Raw genomic sequence first — 21,202 nt, 5'->3', positions numbered from 1 at the left:
CAGTTTGACCCCATTCCCACAGTGGCAGGCAGGGTCAGGTCAGCTCACAGCAGCAGCAGCAGCACAACGGCTGGGCATGGCATCCATCAGGGGCTTTCAACCCTTTTAATTTCAAGGCCCATCATGTATTCGGCATTTGAGCCACGGACCACCATTTTGATGAGATTTAGCCTCTCAGACCCAAAACTAAAGAATATTTTCTTTGTCGTTGGATAGGATTTTGTCCACAATCCCTTGCTTTTGGCAAACTAATCAAAATAACAATTCTTCTACATTCTCTAATTGTGTAGACTTCTTGTAATGGAAGTAATGCAGATGTTTAAAACAATAATTTAACTCTTGAGAGCGTATAATGAAACCAAATGGGTCCATTTGCTTTCATTTTACGCACTCAAGAGTTAAAGATTTGGTTACCAATTCTCCAGCATTTAGCTGGGGACCACCTGGAACCGCCTCAAGGACCACTGGTGGTCCCCGGACCACTGGTTGAAAACCACTGGCATCCAGGATCAAATGGGACACCTTTGAGTTGAAGGACTGGGGCATAATGCAGTGGTGCAAATTAAGTAGGCTACATTCACTCAAGTACTGTACGCCTACTTAAGTAGCATTTTGAGGTATTTCCCATTTCAAATACTTTTACTTCTACTCAGCTCCAAATCGGATCCAAATATTACTAATATTACTACTTTACTTAGTTACTAGTGACTTTGTATATTTTGGTTATTATTCCAAAACATGCAATAACCACTTAATTTTGGCCATTTGAAAATAGCCGGTCGCAGCTGTCACCAAGTGGGCCATGTGGTCCGTGCTGAGAAATAAAAATAATGGATAATAATAATGGATGTGAAAGAGGTTGAAAACCACTGATGTAGAGTGATAACAGCCCTGAGCTACTATACGCACAACATATGGGGTCTTAAGAGGTTAAACTCTATACTTAAACGTATACTTCACCCACGGTGGGTGCTTGGTCCGCTCTTTTTCACCCTCCCCATCTACACCAAATATCTGCTGGAAATAGCTGAGCTACAAGCTCACAACGAGCTTGCAGAGTGGCCATGCATCTTCTGTGAACGTTCCCTCCAGAAAGGGATGCTATAGGGTTCAAGTGGATAAGCATGCGCACCCCCTCAAGTCCACACACACACACACACACACACACACACACACACACACACACACACACACTCGCGGCGCGCAAGCACTCCACGCACGCACACTCATTGGAAGGATTAGCCTGCGGATTGGCGCTTTGGGCTTTCCTTCAGAATGTCTAATGTCTTGCCTCATCACACTCATAACCCCACTCTTCGCCTCATAACAAACATGTCTTTGACAGGGCGGAAGTGGCGGTTCAGAGGTCGCCCAGATGTTTTGGCCACAGCACAACGTGTTGTGGTTGACCCTCTGGGTGCCGTCCGTCCACTCCATGTGTTGTGATTGACCACACAGTGAGTTCACCAGACAGTCACGGTTCAGCGACTCGTCCGCAAACGTCTCCACAAAATGGGTGGTGCGGTTGGGGGCGGCGGAGAGAGAGAGAGAGGGGGGGGCACGAAGTGACCTCCCACTTTCAGGCCACTGGCCTTCACCTGAGCCGGGGGAGTGGGTTCTGAATTAGGGGGATTGTGGGGAGGTGGGGGGATGGGGACTCCTGGCTCCCGTGGCTGCATCCATGGGTGGTGGTTTGTTTGGGACAGCCAAAGGGGGCCGCGAGGTCAGAGCCACGATAGGGTAAATTATGGAGTATAGGGTGAGATGAAGAGAGGGGATGACGGCAGAGGGAGAGAGGGGTTGTTCTGGGGCTGGCCTGACCTCCCGGGTCCTTGGGAGACACCAGGGCCCACGGGCTAATCCTCTCCCTGACCTTGCCTTCAAAGCTGTCAGGGCTTCAAAGCTCATCTCAGCGCCCTGATGTGATGGGACCTCCCAGCCAAAACGGGAGGGTGAGGGGTAGCAACCCAAACCCACCACCACCACCACCACCACCCATTACAACCCCTTTACTCCTTCTTCAATGGGTCCCAACCCCTGGTTAGTCTAACCCCCCCCTGCCCCCCCGCGACCTCATTCCTTGGCTCCTCTCCTGTCAAGTCCACTGCTGCCACAGAGCCCTGACAGCCTCACGTCTCCTCAGGGGAAAAAAAAGGGGAGCAAAACACACAGTTGTTTTTCTCAGGTTGGCTCCGACCCATTCTGACCTGAGATCAGATTCTAAAAATGTCTTCTACATCCTGACAGTTTTCTGAAAAAGCTATGTTTATATATGTCAGTCGTTCTTCGATTTTTCAAAAATAGCAGATCTACAAGTTCATAGCGCGCCCGAGTGGCGCGCTATGAGCTTGTAGATCTGCTATTTTTCAATAGCTAAAGCATAACATAATGCTAACACCAAAAGGGGTTCCCGCCCAAAATGGGTTGAGTTTGAGTTTTTCTCTCTCTTTTTTTTGGTGGTGGGGGGGGGGTGGGGGGGGGGGGGTTCTTTCTTTGGCAGCGGTGTGTGTGTTTGTTCACTTCCCGGCTAATTGTGAGAAATAGCGCCGTGTTCCAGCCGTAATTGTCTTCGATAGCCTCCGTGTGCACAATTAGCTTTGGAAAGTGAACGTTTTCATATTTAATTTGCAGGGAGGGCTGCGAGTTTGACTATCTTTTCAACCTCAGACTGAAATGTGTAGTGTAGTCTCATTTTGTTTAATTGAGGCTGACAATCTTAGGGATGACACAATTGCAATAACGTGTCAAATTTGAGGTGGATGCTATTTTGTTTTTTTATGGCCACTGACCAGTAGTTTTTTTTTAACATCATAATCTAGCAATATCTTGAAACATCTGTGAGTGTTTGGGTTCCCAGGCCAACTATCTAACTTCAGGAATGCCCTTTTCCCCTAAAAAAAAAATCCCTTTTCATGGCTACATTACTCAGTGGTGGATTTCCTTCTCTCTCTCTCTCTGTCTCTCTCTATTTCTCTCTCGCTCTCTCTCACCTTGCCCTCCGTAAAGGAGGCAGGCATTAGGAGTGAGCCTTGTGTAATCCTGCTAATATGAACCATATCTACATGAAGGGCAGACAGAGCGAGGGAATGGGGCAACGGTTAGTAGGTTCCTGGGATGTCTTCTGCAGCACTCCCCTCTTCTTGGAATCCTCGGGACGGCCCGTGATTTCCCAGGGTTTTTCTCTCTCCCAGATAAATTGGCCCCGGTCCTAAAAGGAAAAAAGAAAGATTCCACTTTGGTAGCAGCGCAAGTATTGTTAATTTAGAATATCATCTCTATGTGCGTGAAAACCTCATATGTCCCAAAACTGTTACTTTTCAAAAATAGCAGATATACTGTACACACAGATGGGTGGGCCGCGAACGCTTTCGGGGGGCGCTCCTCCAGGAAAGGTTGGGAACGGCTGCACTAGATAATCACGAAGCCGTCCTACAGCTTGGGAAGCGGAAAACAAACTAACCTTAGTTGTGTATTTGTGTATTTGTTTGTTTGTTTGGTTGGCTGGTTGTTTGCTTAGCTGATTATCTGTTTGTTTAACATGGCCGTTTGTCTACTCTAGACAGTTCTATGGTTTGCTCTGTCACCAATAACAATAACTCCAGAAGCTCTTGACTCTGACTTATGTGGCCTGCTGTTCCAGACGTGTCAAATGTGCCGTATACAATCGCTGAATAACACATTAACCCATTTAGGATGGGAACCCCTTGTTGGATTTTTACCCGCCAAGATGGGAACCCAAACATAAAGGTTTTGTAATTTCTTAATAAATATTTGAAGCTTTTCAGAAAACTTAGGTCAGGATTTTTAGAGGCGTTTTTAGGGGCAAATTCCACAAACGACCTTCCAAATCAGTAGTACTCACACTTTGAAGATTAAAAAAATAAAAAAATAAAAAATGCAGATGTACTAGCTCGCAGCGTTGGCACAAAGCGACACAGCTGCCTTCCCGGTTGTAATGGAATAACTTCCCCATAAGCTTCCCCGTGGATGCACGCATGCATGCGCCATTGAAGATTCACATTCAAAGGTCTCAGTGTGTTGCGTTTTGAGTGCTCTCATTTATATGAAACAGCCATGAACCTATACTCACGTCGAAACCTCAAATGCATGTCAGCTGTCACCCTGACAAAATGTGTATCGCTCGTATTTGTTGTTCTTGCGGGCCTAATCTAAGCATTTTCGTCAACTTCCTTAGATTTATCTGGGCCTCTCATCTGCGGGACTCTTCGCCAAGAACAACAAGCAAGCTAGCAGCTACAGAACGGAAACATATGCATATGTGTGTGCATGCGCTCACATGCGCAGTGCTCCGATCACTGCACATGCCTGTGTGTTTGTCTGCGGCCACACACACACACTCACTCACTCACTCACTCACACACACACACACACACACACACCAATCAACATTTAAAAATGTTTTAACACTAACCCAAAAGCCTTAGGTTATTTGCCCGCTGGCGTTTCCAACCCGAAATAGCCAAAGTGCAAGCTCTTCTAGATTTGTGTGTGTGTGTGTGTGTGTGTGTGTGTGTGTGTGTGTGTGTGTGTGTGTGTGTGTGTGTGTGTGTGTGTGTGTGTGTGTGTGTGTGTGTGTGTGTGTGTGTGTGTGTGTGTGTGTGTGTGTGTGTGTGTGTGTGTGTGTGTGTGTGTGTGTGTGTGCACATGCGACAGCATCTAACACCTAAATGTGCGATGCTGTCGCACATTTAGCTTTGATTATATATTAGCTATGCGATTCACGCAGCTACGGATAAAATCTAACCTAAATCAAAAGTATAACCAGAAAACAACCATTTTCTCTTGTGAGGGAGGACCGGGAAAATGGTCACTATCTATTTCTTTATAGTATAAGTAGTATCAGTACACACACACACACACACACACACACACACACACACACACACACACACACACAAAGGCATGTGTACGGCCGGCCCGGCGCTCACCACGGCACACATTGGCGGCACAACAATGCACTTCCATCTCCCTCTCTCTCTCACTTTACAAGCACTCACATTCACCCACACTTCCGCGCGTAATCAGCCGGCGCTATCAAAAACACCTTTTGAAAAGGCATATTACGGGTTGCCTTGTGCCTGACTTTCAGAGCATGGCAGAGATAAAGCCTCCATTCTTTGACGGGGGCCTCGTAAAAGAATGTCTAGGAACGCACGGGAGATGGAAGTAGCCATGATGAAAACTTATCACGCGACACGTTTGCCGCGCTGGAGGATGAGTGGCATATTTATAAGCTGAAAAAGACCTAGTTTCCCCAGGTGACACATCAACTACATTTCATTATAACCAAGATATTCACAAAAAATAATAATAATAATGACAGATGTAGGCCTACCCACTACGATCAAAAATGTTCCAAGAAAATCACTAAGGTGGCAACCCAGTCGGCTCCACTCTGGGAGTAGGATAGCACAGCTGATTTTTGTTTGTTTGTAATGTTTTGATTGGGCGTTCCATTATGCTCGTTTGAAGCGCGGCTAGATGGCTATACTTCAACCAATACAATCAGATGTATTCCTTGAAACGACCTGTTGTATAATATACTGTAGATACTGTATACTTAAGAAGGTATCATGTAATCTACCTGCACAGCCTTTGTGATCTTCTGGTAGATCGCAATCTACCTTTTAGGCACCCCTGATCCAGAGGACATGTGTTTTTAGACAGTGGTTCATCCAGGTCTGCAGTTTATCGCTGACATTACTGGTGGTCCTCCCAACTTTCACATCCATACGGCAGTAGGAATTCAACGTTGGGGTTGTAGATGTTGAGCTTGGTATTGAGTGAGAGAACAGAGTATAGGTTTGAGCCAGCTGAGTTGACTTCCATGCATCATTGATGTAGATGTCTTGCTTGGTATTGAGTGAGAGAACAGAGTATACGTTGGGGTTGTAGATGTCTTGCTTGGTATTGAGTGAGAGAACAGAGTATAGGTTTGAGCCAGCTGAGTTGACTTCCATGCATGATGCTTGAAGTACCATACCGCCGTGTTTAGTCCATTTACTCCTGGCAGAATAGAACTTGGCACTACTGCATTTCAAAGCCTCTACATAGTTCGATGTTCGAGAAAGCCACTGGATTCCCTTACTTTCACTATGGTATGAAGATCTACTTGCGGAGACTTGAAATTATAATCCAAATCGCTAATTATTGTGCAGTTATTATTAGTTTTTATTAGTTATTATTGCTGTGTTTAATACATCATTATTATTATTATTAAACAAACCAGTAAAATGCCTAAACAGGGTTAGCCATGAGGGATAAGGCCCTTCTGCATTGGCGATATTGTCACTTCTTTTTTTTTTTTTGTATTGTATCAGCATGGGAACATCTGGGGCAATTTTTCAAAATGTGGTCTTTTATAAAGGTAATGCCTTTGATCTTGATGGCCTCTGAACTTTTGACTTTGAGTCTGATTCAGTGTCAAAACGGGGGGCTCAGGGCGCACTCACAAAAGCCCTATACTATCTGAATGGAAGCCTTTGGGCCAGGCCCGGCCGACTCCCTTTGTGACCGTTACTCTGAGCTCAAAGTGGAGAGGCCACTTTAAGGGGCCCTGGAGGGCCCTCCACGTCCATCACGGCACACTATTAATCAAAATACGCATCGCTCTGTACTGTACTGTAATGTGAGAGAGAGAGAGAGAGAGGGAGGCAGAGAGAGAGGCAGAGAGAGAGAGGGAGGCAGAGAGAGAGAGGGAGGCAGAGAGAGAGGCAGGCAGAGAGAGAGGCAGAGAGAGAGAGGGAGGCAGAGAGAGAGAGGGAGGCAGAGAGAGAGGCAGAGAGAGAGAGGGAGGCAGAGAGAGAGAGGGAGGCAGAGAGAGAGAGGGAGGCAGAGAGAGAGGCAGAGAGAGAGAGGGAGGCAGAGAGAGAGAGGGAGGCAGAGAGAGAGAGGGAGGCAGAGAGAGAGAGGGAGGCAGAGAAAGAGGCAGAGAGAGAGAGGGAGGCAGAGAGAGAGAGGGAGGCAGAGAGAGAGAGAGGGAGGCAGAGAGAGAGAGAGGGAGGCAGAGAGGGAGAAAGACAGAGAGAGGGAGGCAGAGAGAGAGAAGGAGGCAGAGAGAGAGAGGGAGGCAGAGAGAGAGAGGGAGGCAGAGAGAGAGAGGGAGAAAGAGAGAGAGAGGGAGGCAGAGAGAGAGAGGGAGGCAGAGAGAGAGAGAGGTAGGCAGAGAGAGAGAGAGAGAAGGGGGAGAGAGAAGAAGTACCTAAAGGAAAAGCCACTATAAAGAAGGTCTGTGTTCCTTTAGGGTCGTCCACGACCAAGGGTATAGAAGTCAGTGGTGGACAAAGTATATGATGTCATACTCAAGTCAATAGTCAAGTATTCAAAAGTAAAAATGAACATAGTAGGCTACATTTTCTTTTGAATATCGATGCACTGTTGTACTAACATTTAGAACCCCCCACCCCCCCCCCACCCCCCAAAAAAGAGAGGAATTCAGAAATGTTTTAGAAGTATTCCAAAATGGTGAACATAGCAGATCTACAAGATGACAATGAAGAGCTTACTTTCATTATATTGGCAGTAGTACCCCCCTAGGCTAGGGTACGGCTGCCACCTACCTACATGTTCGTACCCCCTCGTATAATCCATATATGAAAGCGGCGACCGTCAATTTACCTTTTAGCATTGCTCTGGTTGCTATGGAGAGCTTCCATCCCCACCAGCTATGGGAGTTTTAAATCCAGCTCCATTGAGCCTATACATTATTAGGCTCAACAGGATTTTCAAAGCCCTGTATCTCTAAAGCTTCGAGTGCTGTCCATGGTGAGCTGTCGCGCATCCCGACGATCGTAAATCATTTGTTACTTTGTCTCGCATCGCTCCGGACATGTAACTGTTTCTGACGAGAGCTAAGGGGTATGAGCTACGGGCTAACGATCACTGTGCTCACAACCACAGCCCCCACCTCACTGATAACCCGGTAATGAAACGGGGATGGTAGAGTGAGAGCGGACGGCTGGCACAGGTTAGGTGTGCTTATGCTACCACCTAGCGGGCATCCACAGACTTAATATGGAGTCACAGGTTAGGTGTGCTTATGCTACCACCTAGCGGGCATCTAAAGACGTAATATGGAGTCACAGGTTAGGTGTGCTTATGCTACCACCTAGCGGGCATCCACAGACTTAATATGGAGTCACAGGTTAGGTGTGCTTATGCTACCACCTAGCGGGCATCCAAAGACTTAATATGAGTCACAGGTTAGGTGTGCTTATGCTACCACCTAGCGGGCATCTAAAGATTTAATATGGAGTCACAGGTTAGGTGTGCTTATGCTACCACCTAGCGGGCATCTAAAGACTTAATATGGAGTCACAGGTTAGGTGTGCTTATGCTACCACCTAGCGGGCATCTAAAGACTTAATATGGAGTCAAATCATAATAGATTCAATTTGGGTCCGAAGAATTTCCACCTGACAGCTATGATTTATCATCCATCATCCAGTTCGCAAATGATTGAAAACGTATCGTATTTGTTGTATTTGTTTATGCTCTGTTTGCATCACGAGTTGGGTCATATGCTAAGTGATCGATAGTTGGGAACCAAATGGACCCTTACTGATCTGTATTCTGTAACTCAGAGAGTGTACAAAATGGAACCAAATGAACTCTGTTGACATTGAGGAGGACGTTACGGTGTAGATTAAAACAACATGGTATCAAATGGGAGGTCTGTGGTCTACTGTATATGAGACTGGGGGAGGTTGAAATGAAAGATGAACGCTGTGGAGAATGACTGGCGTGCTGCACACAGTGGGAACATTGTCTTATCACTACCTTTACCCCACTTAACTCACACCGCCATGAAATGATCCCCCATCTTCTGCTCTCTCTCTCTCTCCCTCTCTATCATTCACTCACTCACTCAATCACTCGCTTTTAGTTCATCCCTACAGCTAGCGGTTCATATACCCCCCAGAATGATACGTAATTTGATGAATACATAAATAAAAATACGTTGTGACCTACAGAAGCAACTTTTCACCCATTCAAGGATCTTTTAAAAATCCTAAAAAATTATATATCTGGTCTAATACGTGGTTAAAATGATTGTGAGGCGTAGTATTAACTAGTTTTGCTGGGGACCTCATTTCTGTCTCTCGACTGTCTCTGTTGCTCCCCTCTCCAGGATCGTGTCTCTCTCAGCTTGCCTTTTCCAGTGGCTAAACTAATTCAATTAACAGGGTGGGGGAGACGATTTGAGCACGTCCCAGAGAGTCTTCGCCAGCCCCCTGTGTGCCAAGACTGCAGAAACAGAACCCAGTGTAGAACAGAGTAGTGGTAGTATGTCACATCGAACTTCCTGTGTTGATAGTATAAACCCAACACCCCCTCCATCCACCCCCCGGCCTGTCATAGACGCTCGTTTTGAACCGAGCGGAATTTCATTGTTACCTGAGTTGTTTTTTGGTAGCAGAAGCTTTTTATATATGCAGTTGTAGCTGCTTGCCAACTTGAACCCGGTGTACTTTCGTCTTTCGTCTTGCGGGGGAGTGTGAACGCCGGTGACCACGATGGATTCTAGGGAAGGAAAAGAGAGGAGAGGGACGAGGAGAGGGGAGGGAAATGAAAGGCATGGAACATAGTCAGAACCACCACGTAAAAAGGTCTTTCCTGCTGTAAATCTTTTGACACTTTTTTTTCCTTTTTCTTGCAAGGTACTACTACTACTGGAGTCTGCACAGCTTTCTCTCTCTCTCTCTCTCTCTCTCTCTCTCTCTCTCTCTCGCTGTGTGTGTGTGTGTGTGTGTGTGTGTTTGTGTGCGTGTGCGTGTGCGCGTGCGTGCGCGCGCGCGTGCGTGCGGTACAGTGAAAGGAGAGATTGCACGTGCATTACAATTTGCAAGTTGTGACTTACAAGTGTGGAATCACATCAGTGATGTTGATGGCACATGGACACCTAAACGACAGCAGGGTAATTGGCCTCTGAGGGAGGGCCCTGTTTTGACACCTGGTGCGATTTTCAGGACGCTAAAATGCCCGCTGCACCGAGCACAACGCGCTGAACAACTCTCAATTAGTCCTGGGTGGGTGTTGTGTCTTGGGAGTTGCATTCATATAACCAAAGTATCGACTGCCATTACTTTTAGGAGACATGGCTTCCGCCTGGCGGTAGGCACATTCCTCAGTGGCGGAGATCTGGGTGCCTACCACATGGGCTCTCTAATGACAAGTCCCTGGTTCAATTCCTGGCCAGCCGGACCGTTGGCTGAATGAACCAATCTCTTTCTCTCCTGAATCTCTGTACCGCTGGTTCCCAAACAGTGGGTTGAGACCCATTTGTGGGTTGCGGACACACTGGTCCCCTTAGTTTTTGTTTTTTCATTATTATTATTTCAAAACATTTTCAAAAAAACATTCACAAAAAAGCTAAACTTTTTATGAAAATTCAATTTTTTTCCTCCCCAGTAATGTCATTAAGAAATTAAAGAAAAAATCTAAGAAATTCCATAAATCTATCTAATAATTTAGCGATCGCTCGCCCGCTGTCTATTTTGCTCGGTCGCTGTCTGTCCGTCCACTTCCGGATCACCATCTATTTTGCTCGGTCGCTGTCTTTCCGTCCACTTCCGGGTCACCAGTGAAATGCATGTTGGGACGGACACAGATTAATACACTTTTCCGCCTTAGCCTGCCGCCATTAATTAATCCCTCGATTGCGTATTGCCATGGTTTAATCACGCGTGACACTTACTTTGAAGAGCCAAATATCCGTATCGCATTTTACTATGAAACCATTCCGTGTGTGTTGACGAAGCTGGTGCTCGTTCTCTCGGTCGGTGGTGGAAAAAGTGGACCGCGAGTATCACAGCGCCTGCTACAGGCCGTTGAAAACGCTTGTCTGGGACAAAGCGTCCTCTGCAATGTCGCTTCTGTGAGATAAAGCCGTCTGAAAACAGAGCCGGCAATGTTAGTGGATGCGCGCGCATTTTCAAAATGGCCGCGCCCATTGTGTCAGAAGCATAACAAAGCTAACGGACGGTAGATTTCGATACGATCGTATTAAAACATGCATTAATGAATACATCGCTGTTAACACTCCCAACGCGGATCGCGTATCAATACGTTATCAATTAATCAAACGTCGGGTGCGGATCACGTATCAATACGTTTCAATCACTTTTTTATAGCATACTTTCATTCATCTTTTTACCCACCCGGACAATGAAGAACCATCGCCCTATCATTGCTGCTTAGTCCCGCTCACGTGATCAGAAAAACAAAACAAAAAAACAAAACCCCCTCCCCTCCTGAAAACAGGAGGGCGGACCGCTTTACGTGTATAAACCAGTGTAGAATGGCTGTAGCCCGTGTGTGAAAAGAATCATATTTCACCTAACCTCGCCTCACCAGGCTTTCCTCCACCTATTGGCTTTTATACTCGATTCCCCCCTCCCCTCCTGTTTCTCCTGCAGGAGGAGAGCCTTGCGAGACGGGGGCTCATGTCTCGGAAAAAAACATACGGAACGCTGTTACGCTGCCTAACACATGATCTGCAGATTCTGCACCAGATCGGCAACACACATGGACAGATGCATGTTTACTTCTTCATACTGTAGCGACCAAACGATCCCCGAGCCTACAATACTACGAACTAACAAACGAACCACAGTACACAGTATCGAGGGGCCGCCATGACAACAGACAGTCTACCGTTGGTGGATCACGTATCGCCATGCAGAGCCGTCATAATCGGAGATCGCTCAGACGTGTGATTGTAACGCTTTTTTATTCATTATAATTGTAGTGATAAGACCGCAATGAACGCGTCGGGGACGTAATCGACCCGGGTGTAATGTATAACGAACTTTTCCGCGACCTAAACCGTGGTGTTGTCATCTGTGGAAGTCATTTTTTCCTTCTCGCACCGCGCAACTATAAAGAACAGTTGCACCGCTCACTTCACAGGGGTGTGATTTTTATTATTACAGTAGAAGTTTACAGACCAAACTGTAAATAAAAGGTTTACATGACTTTCTGTCTCAGTCCGTATATAGCGAGCTGTAGTGAATAAGTACAGAACAGTTGCAACGCTCACTTCACAGGGGTGTGATTTTTATTATTACAGTAGAAGTTTACAGACCAAACTGTAAATAAAAGGTTTACATGACTTTCTGCCTCAGTCCGTATATAGCGAGCTGTAGTGAATAAGTAGAGAAGTAGAGTTGCACTGCTCACTTCACAGGGGTGTGATTTTTTTATTATTACAGTACAATTTTTTTCCTTATGAAAGCAGAGAGTCTTCTGTTTCATACGGTATATAGTATTTATATGTCGCTATAGGCCTTATTTTGTGAATATTGAGGAGTTCACGTCCATGTCTTCTCTGAAGTTATCTGGTGGGCACAAGCTGCATTCAATAACCAATTACTGTCTAACTGTAGATGGGATCAATGTTTACTGTTTTCCTCGTAAAAGTACACATTCAGGGCTTTCATTCGGTGTATAGGATGTATAGGATATTTATTGGGTTCAATTTTATATCTGCCTGTCAATGTCTCTGACTTTAAACCATCCATAACTCTGCTCGCTGTTCAAGATAACCACTTCCAGGCAAATGCAGGTGTTGCAAAAAGGTCAATATCTCCAGAATGGAACATGGTAAAATCAAAACGTATTTTTTTAATTGAAGTGGACAAGTTCAGCTTTCTTTTGATGTAGGCGTGTGATTCTCGCTATAAGAGAACATTTTACTGTGGGCCCCCGAACAAGGCCTTTGTGCAATGTTAAACGGCAGCAACATCCAAATAGGCCTGTTGAGATCTTCCAGCAATCAAAGTGTTAAAACGGCTTTTCCGTTTGTGGCAGGCTACAAGATTCTACGTGTTAATATTCCTATGTTCCTGGCGGGTAAACGATTAACAGACCCACACGGACAGCGACCAAGCAAAATAGACAGCGGGCGAGCGATCGCTAAATTATTAGATAGATTACCCACCTTGAACATCATTTGCTGTTCATATATTCAGAACGGGTAAGGACTAGTTAGAACAATTTTTTAAGAAGTAGTGAAATTAGCTGATCTCCAAGCTTGCAACGTGATGAATATCTAATTTCTGTTTTGGGTCACGGGCTGAAACGTTTGGGAACCACTGCTCTATAACCTTACTCCGCCAAAAATCTGATATCTCCATAATAATTTCGAGTTGTAGTCTTGTTAGGTTGTGTTTACACGTGCGCTGTGGCACAGCTTCACTATGTCATCAGTCTCGCGTTGATCCCGCCTCTGAGGGGTGAAAACACCCGCGTGTGTGTGCAGGTGCCGCTCGCCTGTGCACTGCGCTGGCTATGAAGCTGCGACTCAGCGTTAGATTGATGCTTTAAAGAGCCCACCCTCAGCCGTGCCCTGACCAACCAACTAAAACAAATTGAATGATTTGTCTTAGCACTCATTAAACGTTATGGCTTCCCCTGCACATTAACACAAGCACCTACTCAATTTGATGGCTCGTTCCGATCAGCACTGGTTCGGAGACAGCACTGGTTATGAGACGACGTGTGCAGGTGCAGCTCGTCATGAGACAAACCCCTCCCCTACTGGGCGGGATCTGCCTTACTGGGCAGGGTTTGTCCTTTTCTTGTTATAATGTAGTAGACTCCAGAAAAGCATTCCAGCAGCCAGCTCGTAGCATGGCTTGTTAGGCAATAGACTTCCAATCCATATGGGTTGAGTGGGTTCGAATCCTGCTCACGCCATCATTTTTGTGTCCACCGCAAACAACTTTTTTTTTGCGAAGTTTGCTTTGGTCCGACATGCGTTGCGACGTGCTTGCGGTTATGTTTAGGTTTGGGGTTTAACTTTGGGGTAGGGTTAGTAATAGTAATGTCCGACATACAGTAGCCTACATGTTCACCCGTGGCTTTGTGTGGTGCCACTCAAAGTGACTACTGGGTTGGGCTTCGCTGGATGCATGTTCCAACCCCTAGTATGTCTGTCAGAAGGCCTTGAGGGGTGAAAACACCTGTGTGTGCAGGTACAGTTGGCCTGGCAGCCAGTGTGCACTGCACTGGCTTTGAAGCTGCAACTCAGCGTTAGATTGATGCTTTAAAGGGCCCACCCTCAGCCCTGACCAACCAACAAAAAAAAGAAAGGCTAATTTGAATGATTTGTCTGAGCACTCATTAAACGTTATGGCTTCCCCTGCACATTAACACAAGCACCTACTCAATTTTATGGCTGCGACTGTGGCTGGAAAAGAAAAAAGACGTGGAGTGAGAGTGAGAGTGAGAGTGGAGTGGGAGTAGTGGAAGTGGAGTGGGAGTAGTGAGAGTGAGAGTGTAGTGGGAGTAGTGGGAGTGGAGTGGGAGTAGTGGAAGTGGAGTGGGAGTAGTGGGAGTGGAGTGGGAGTAGTGAGAGTGGAGTAGTGAGAGTGGAGTGGGAGTAGTGAGAGTGAGAGTGGAGTGGGAGTAGTGGAGTGGGAGTAGTGAGAGTGAGAGTGTAGTGGAAGTAGTGGGAGTAGTGAGAGTGAGAGTGTAGTGGGAGTAGTGGGAGTGGAGTGGGAGTAGTGGGAGTGGAGTGGGAGTAGTGAGAGTGAGAGTGTAGTGGGAGTAGTGGGAGTGGAGTGGGAGTAGTGAGAGTGAGAGTGGAGTGGGAGTAGTGGGAGTGGAGTGGGAGTAGTGAGAGTGAGAGTGTAGTGGGAGTAGTGGGAGTGGAGTGGGAGTAGTGAGAGTGAGAGTGTAGTGGGAGTAGTGAGAGTGGAGTGGGAGTAGTGAGAGTGAGAGTGTAGTGGGAGTAGTGGGAGTGGAGTGGGAGTAGTGAGAGTGAGAGTGTAGTGGGAGTAGTGGGAGTGGAGTGGGAGTAGTGAGAGTGAGAGTGGGAGTAGTGGGAGTAGTGGGAGTGGAGTGGGAGTAGTGAGAGTGAGAGTGTAGTGGGAGTAGTGGGAGTGGAGTGGGAGTAGTGAGAGTGTAGTGGGAGTGGAGTGGGAGTAGTGGGAGTGGAGTGGGAGTAGTGGGAGTGGAGTGGGAGTAGTGAGAGTGAGAGTGGAGTGGGAGTAGTAAGAGTGGAGTGGGAGTAGTGAGAGTGAGAGTGTAGTGGGAGTGAAGTGGGAGTAGTGAGAGTGGAGTGGGAGTAGTGAGAGTGGAGTGGGAGTAGTAAGAGTGGAGTGGGAGTAGTGGGAGTGGAGTGGGAGTAGTGAGAGTGGGAGTAGTGAGAGTGGAGTGGGAGTAGTGAGAGTGGAGTGGGAGTAGTGAGAGTGGAGTGGGAGTAGTAAGAGTGGAGTGGGAGTAGTGGGAGTGGAGTGGGAGTAGTGAGAGTGGGAGTAGTGGGAGTGGAGTGGGAGTAGTGAGAGTGGGAGTAGTGAGAGTGGAGTGGGAGTAGTGAGAGTGAGAGTGGAGTGGGTGAGAGTGTAGTGGGAGTGGAGTGGGAGTAGTGAGAGTGGAGTGGGAGTAGTGAGAGTGAGAGTGGGAGTAGTGAGAGTGAGAGTGGAGTGGGAGTAGTAAGAGTGGAGTGGGAGTAGTGGGAGTGGGAGTAGTGAGAGTGGAGTGGGAGTAGTGGGAGTAGTAAGAGTGGAGTGGGAGTAGTAAGAGTGGAGTGGGAGTAGTGAGAGTGGAGTGGGAGTAGTGAGAGTGGAGTGGGAGTAGTGGAAGTGGAGTGGGAGTAGTGAGAGTGGAGTGGGAGTAGTGAGAGTGGAGTGGGAGTAGTGAGAGTGGGAGTAGTGAGAGTGGAGTGGGAGTAGTGAGAGTGAGAGTGGAGTGGGAGTAGTAAGAGTGGAGTGGGAGTAGTGGGAGTGGAGTGGGAGTAGTGGGAGTGGAGTGGGAGTAGTGGGAGTGGAGTGGGAGTAGTGGGAGTGGAGTGGGAGTAGTGGGAGTGGAGTGGGAGTAGTGGGAGTGGGAGTAGTGAGAGTGGAGTGGGAGTAGTGAGAGTGGAGTGGGAGTAGTGGGAGTGGAGTGGGAGTAGTGGGAGTGGAGTGGGAGTAGTGGGAGTGGGAGTAGTGGGAGTGGAGTGGGAGTAGTGGGAGTGGAGTGGGAGTAGTGGGAGTGGAGTAGTGAGAGTGGAGTGGGAGTAGTGAGAGTGAGAGTGGAGTGGGAGTAGTAAGAGTGGAGTGGGAGTAGTGAGAGTGAGAGTGGAGTGGGAGTAGTAAGAGTGGAGTGGGAGTAGTGGGAGTGGAGTGGGAGTAGTGAGAGTGAGAGTGGAGTGGGAGTAGTAAGAGTGGAGTGGGAGTAGTGGGAGTGGAGTGGGAGTAGTGGGAGTGGCAGTGGGAGTAGTGGGAGTGGAGTGGGAGTAGTGAGAGTGGAGTGGGAGTAGTGGGAGTGGAGTGGGAGTAGTGGGAGTGGAGTGGGAGTAGTGGGAGTGGAGTGGGAGTAGTGAGAGTGGCAGTGGGAGTAGTGAGAGTGGCAGTGGGAGTAGTGGGAGTGGAGTGGGAGTAGTGAGAGTGGCAGTGGGAGTAGTGAGAGTGGCAGTGGGAGTGGAGTGGGAGTAGTGGGAGTGGCAGTGGGAGTGGAGTGGGAGTAGTGAGAGTGGCAGTGGGAGTGGAGTGGGAGTAGTGAGAGTGGCAGTGGGAGTAGTGGGAGTAGTGGGAGTGGCAGTGGGAGTGGAGTGGGAGTAGTGAGAGTGGCAGTGGGAGTGGAGTGGGAGTAGTGAGAGTGGCAGTGGGAGTAGTGGGAGTAGTGAGAGTGGCAGTGGGAGTGGAGTGGGAGTAGTGAGAGTGGCAGTGGGAGTAGTGAGAGTGGCAGTGGGAGTGGAGTGGGAGTAGTGAGAGTGGCAGTGGGAGTGGAGTGGGAGTAGTGAGAGTGGCAGTGGGAGTGGAGTGGGAGTAGTGAGAGTGGCAGTGGGAGTGGAGTGGGAGTAGTGAGAGTGGCAGTGGGAGTGGAGTGGGAGTAGTGAGAGTGGCAGTGGGAGTAGTGGGAGTAGTGGGAGTGGCAGTGGGAGTGGAGTGGGAGTAGTGAGAGTGGCAGTGGGAGTGGAGTGGGAGTAGTGAGAGTGGCAGTGGGAGTGGAGTGGGAGTAGTGAGAGTGGCAGTGGGAGTAGTGAGAGTGGCAGTGGGAGTGGAGTGGGAGTAGTGAGAGTGGCAGTGGGAGTGGAGTGGGAGTAGTGAGAGTGGCAGTGGGAGTAGTGGGAGTAGTGAGAGTGGCAGTGGGAGTGGAGTGGGAGTAGTGAGAGTGGCAGTGGGAGTGGAGTGGGAGTAGTGAGAGTGGCAGTGGGAGTAGTGGGAGTAGTGAGAGTGGCAGTGGGAGTGGAGTGGGAGTAGTGAGAGTGGCAGTGGGAGTGGAGTGGGAGTAGTGAGAGTGGCAGTGGGAGTAGTGGGAGTAGTGAGAGTGGCAGTGGGAGTGGAGTGGGAGTAGTGAGAGTGGCAGTGGGAGTGGAGTGGGAGTAGTGAGAGTGGCAGTGGGAGTGGAGTGGGAGTAGTGAGAGTGGCAGTGGGAGTAGTGGGAGTAGTGGGAGTGGCAGTGGGAGTGGAGTGGGAGTAGTGAGAGTGGCAGTGGGAGTGGAGTGGGAGTAGTGAGAGTGGCAGTGGGAGTGGAGTGGGAGTAGTGAGAGTGGCAGTGGGAGTAGTGGGAGTAGTGGGAGTGGCAGTGGGAGTGGAGAGGCGGTACAGTGGGAGAGCTGGCCTTGGATGAACCTCGCGTGATATAGAGAAAATGCTATGGCTGCTGCCGACGGAGGCCCCTGAGAATGGGGATCGTTTGGCAGTCATGCTAGCTCGCTCGTGTGTGCGTGCGTGCGTGCGTGCGTGTGTGCCTGCGTGCGTGCGTGCGTGCCTGCGTGCCTGCGTGCGTGCGTGCGTGTGTGTGAGAGAGAGAGAGACAGAGAGCCACAAAGAGTGAGACAGTATATCGACGCTGTCGGGCAGAAACCTATTATCTCCATATTCTAACTTTTTGTGTTTTTGTAATTTAACGCCCTACTTGAGTCCTTACAAGGCCACACAAAAGCATCCAAAGTAGCTGATCTGCAAGCTCAAAATGCGGCACAAAGCGACGTCCAAATCGCCTATTTTCACCAGTTTGGGGTCCCGGGCTAATGTTGCATTTTTCTTTTGAGTCCGGAGCTAAAAGGTTTGGTAACCACAGTTCTAAAAATGTTAGTCTGGCAGCCAACAGGTTTCTTTTGTTTAAAGTGGGAAATTTGGTATATAGTTTTTTTATTGGCCTAAAATATTGTCTATATACTACATTCATGAATCCACTTGCTGACCGGCTGTCGGTATTGAGCAATGTTCTTTATAGGGGATGTATGTGACCATACCATTAACAACCTATATAAGGCAAGATTTTAAAAATTTAATTTTGCTTTATGTACAGTAGTATGTGACATGTCACTTTGAACTTTGAAGTTCAAGATTGTGATGATTTTTTTTCATTATTCTGAATCCATTCCAAGTTAGTTTTGCACAAAAAACACTCCTTGGGCTAAGAACGGCCATAGCCACTTGTCCAAATGTGCCCAATTTCCCACTCGACAGAGTCCACACCCCTGGCTACCGGACTGTCGTTGTCCTCACAAGTACTAATACAGACGCGTGTGTGCATGCACGCATAGTCAGGCTTTTGTGGGCGGCCGTCTGGGAATGCTAAGGTCGTCGGTTTGACCCTCGGCCCGCCCACTCTACACTGGAAGTGTCCCTGAGCAAGACACTTAACCCCTGAACAGCTCCCTCATGTGCTCATCATGCAGAGCCGTCTGAGCGGACATCTGCTGGGAGAAACAGTAAAAACGCAGTTTGGGGGATCCCCAGTTCAAGCATGATTATTTTGGGGGGTCGTGGCCTGAACCGTTTGAGACATTTTGTTCAACTCATGCAGCCACTTCTGCCATTTGTTCAATAGCCCATGATAGCACAAACCTTTATTTCTTTAGTGGTTCTCAAAGTGGGGTCCCTCTGGCTTCCTAGAGGGAGTTCCAAATGTCTTACAGGTCTGAATGTTATGGGGGTCCTTGAAATATGATATTTTTGGTGGAGATAGAAGACTGACAGGAAATGGGGAGAGAGATATGAGGAGTGACACTCGAACCCGCAACATGCCGTCAGGCGGTTTTAGCAACTAGCTGCTGCTTTCACTGCTATTGTTTGTGGGTGGGGGGGGGGGTCCTTGACATGAAAAGGTTTGAGAACCACTGATACGTTTTCTCAAAAAAATCTAATCTGGTCTCTGATTCAACAACAACAAGACGGAAAGACTTTGTCCCCGACAGCAACGATCCAGTAGAATCATCTCTTCGTCTCTCTCTCTCTCTCTGTGTCCACAGGGACGTGTTGCCTCACGTGCTGTACACCTACCAGGTGCAGACCCTCTCCAGACAGAGCGAGAGTGAACCGTCCCCACCGCTCGTCCATGAGCTGGGAGCGCCTTACTGCGGGGACGGCCGCATACAGAGGTAAGACTTGTGCACGCGCCTTGCCTTGCTCTACTAAGGCCAACCTCTATAACCCAGCCACCACCATTGGGCCTTGAGGGGGTTCCAGGTGGTCCCCCAGCTAAATGATGGAGAGTTGCTAACCAAATGGACCCTTATTAGATCTTTAACTCTTTTTTTTATTTATTTTTAATGTATTTTTATTGAGGCTCTGAAATTTCACAACCGTTCAATCACAATTCAATGTATATAGAACCACACATTTTTATTTTTTCAACATAACATACAGTAGGAAAACAACAAGTACCACAATACTGACATTACAATGCACAGGAAAAAAAAGGAAAAAAAGAAGACAAAACGAGTACACCACAGTCTTGACATGATTGTACATTACAGGTCACCAGAGTCTTTGTTATTCACTACCGTTCAATAAGGTACATTGAAGCGCAGTCTAGAAGGGTCCACTGAGATCTTTAACTCTTGAGAGCATTTTAAATTAAACCAAATGTGGTTAAATTATTGTAAAAACATTACTTAATCTACACGAAGTCTACACAATTAGAGACTGTATTGGTATTTTTGATCAACGTTTGCCTGTTATCTCTCCTAATGGTACCAACATCAATACAGCATGGAATTGTGGACAAAAACCTTATTCAACGACAACAAAATATGTCATCAAATGCTGGTGCGTGGCTCAAATACACATTTCTACATGATAGAAAAATGGTTGAAAACCACTGCTCTTACACTCTAATGAACGCTGAGCCTACAATCAGAATCTCTAGGAAGATTGTCCTCACACTATAGCGTTAGAACACACACACACACACACACACACACACACACACACACACACACACACACACACACACACACACACACACACACACACACGCCCCCCGATATAAGTTAATAAATCATCTTCAGAGAGAATGCCTGGCCCTATGAAGGAGGCTCGGTCCATGATTAATGAGTATTATTCCTTTAGTGTGGTCAGTGTATACAGACTGCTGGGTTTCACCTGCGTTGCATTCTACAGTTCCAGGGAGGAGTGTGACGACATGAACTCCATGAACGGGGACGGCTGCTCCAGCCAGTGCAAGAAGGAAGCCTTTTTCAACTGTATTGGTGAGCACAATAATATGGCAGTGTTGGTCAACATCTGGTCTGGCCTGGGTACGAAAACTAAATGGAAACTAAATGAAAACTAAACTACGATGACTAAAACTAAGACTAAATATATTGACAATTTCGTCAACAATTAAAAACTAGACTAAAATGTTAGGAAGGGACTGTACAAGAGATCCAGTATAAGTCATTTTACACTTTTGTGCCTTTATTTATAGTTACAGTGAAGACGGGAGTGAGAGAAGGGGAGAGACATGAACGGGACTCGAACACGCAACATGTTGTCAGGCCAGAGCCTATATGTGGCATGCACCTGCCCTGGACCACTAGGCCAGCGGGCACCCCCATTTTACACTTGGTTGCATGCTGAAAATTGCAGATCTACAAGCTCACAACATTGTGAGCAAGTGTAAAATATGTCATTATGACGGCATCAAGGCCCGCCAAAATACATTTTTGTCGACTAAATCAACTATGTTGACTACAATCTTATAATATTTAGTAGACTAAAACTAGACTAAAGCATTCCAGCCTCCAGGTGACTAAAATGTGACTAAAACTAAATGAAAACTATTCAAGAGACTAGGATTTTTGATAATGGTGTAGCAGGCAGATGGAGAGCTCTTGGGTGCCCTGTGATGAACTGTGCAGCATAATGAAATGAGCCATGCTCTTCTAATAGCAGCTCAACTCCACACTGCATAGCATAAGCACTTTGACCTGTTGGGTCAAAATGTGTCGGCAAATCCT

At 47.4% G+C, this 21,202-nt stretch overlaps 1 protein-coding gene across 1 annotated transcript in view; it reads left to right on the top strand.

The window, feature by feature from the left end:
- pappaa (pregnancy-associated plasma protein A, pappalysin 1a) overlaps positions 1–21,202 on the top strand; it is a gene marked incomplete at both ends in the record, with an annotated part of 94,638 nt that overhangs the window by 57,260 nt on the left and 16,176 nt on the right. The window contains 2 exons of the mRNA XM_079523991.1: positions 19,211–19,339; positions 20,331–20,452. Of these exons, the coding sequence (XP_079380117.1) occupies positions 19,211–19,339; positions 20,331–20,452 (251 nt within the window). The remainder of the gene's footprint in view (positions 1–19,210; positions 19,340–20,330; positions 20,453–21,202) is intronic.

This window comes from Electrona antarctica, assembly GCF_951216825.1.
Source record: "Electrona antarctica genome assembly, chromosome: 16".
Taxonomy (NCBI): domain Eukaryota; kingdom Metazoa; phylum Chordata; class Actinopteri; order Myctophiformes; family Myctophidae; genus Electrona; species Electrona antarctica.
This window is presented reverse-complemented; position numbering and strand designations above follow the sequence as displayed.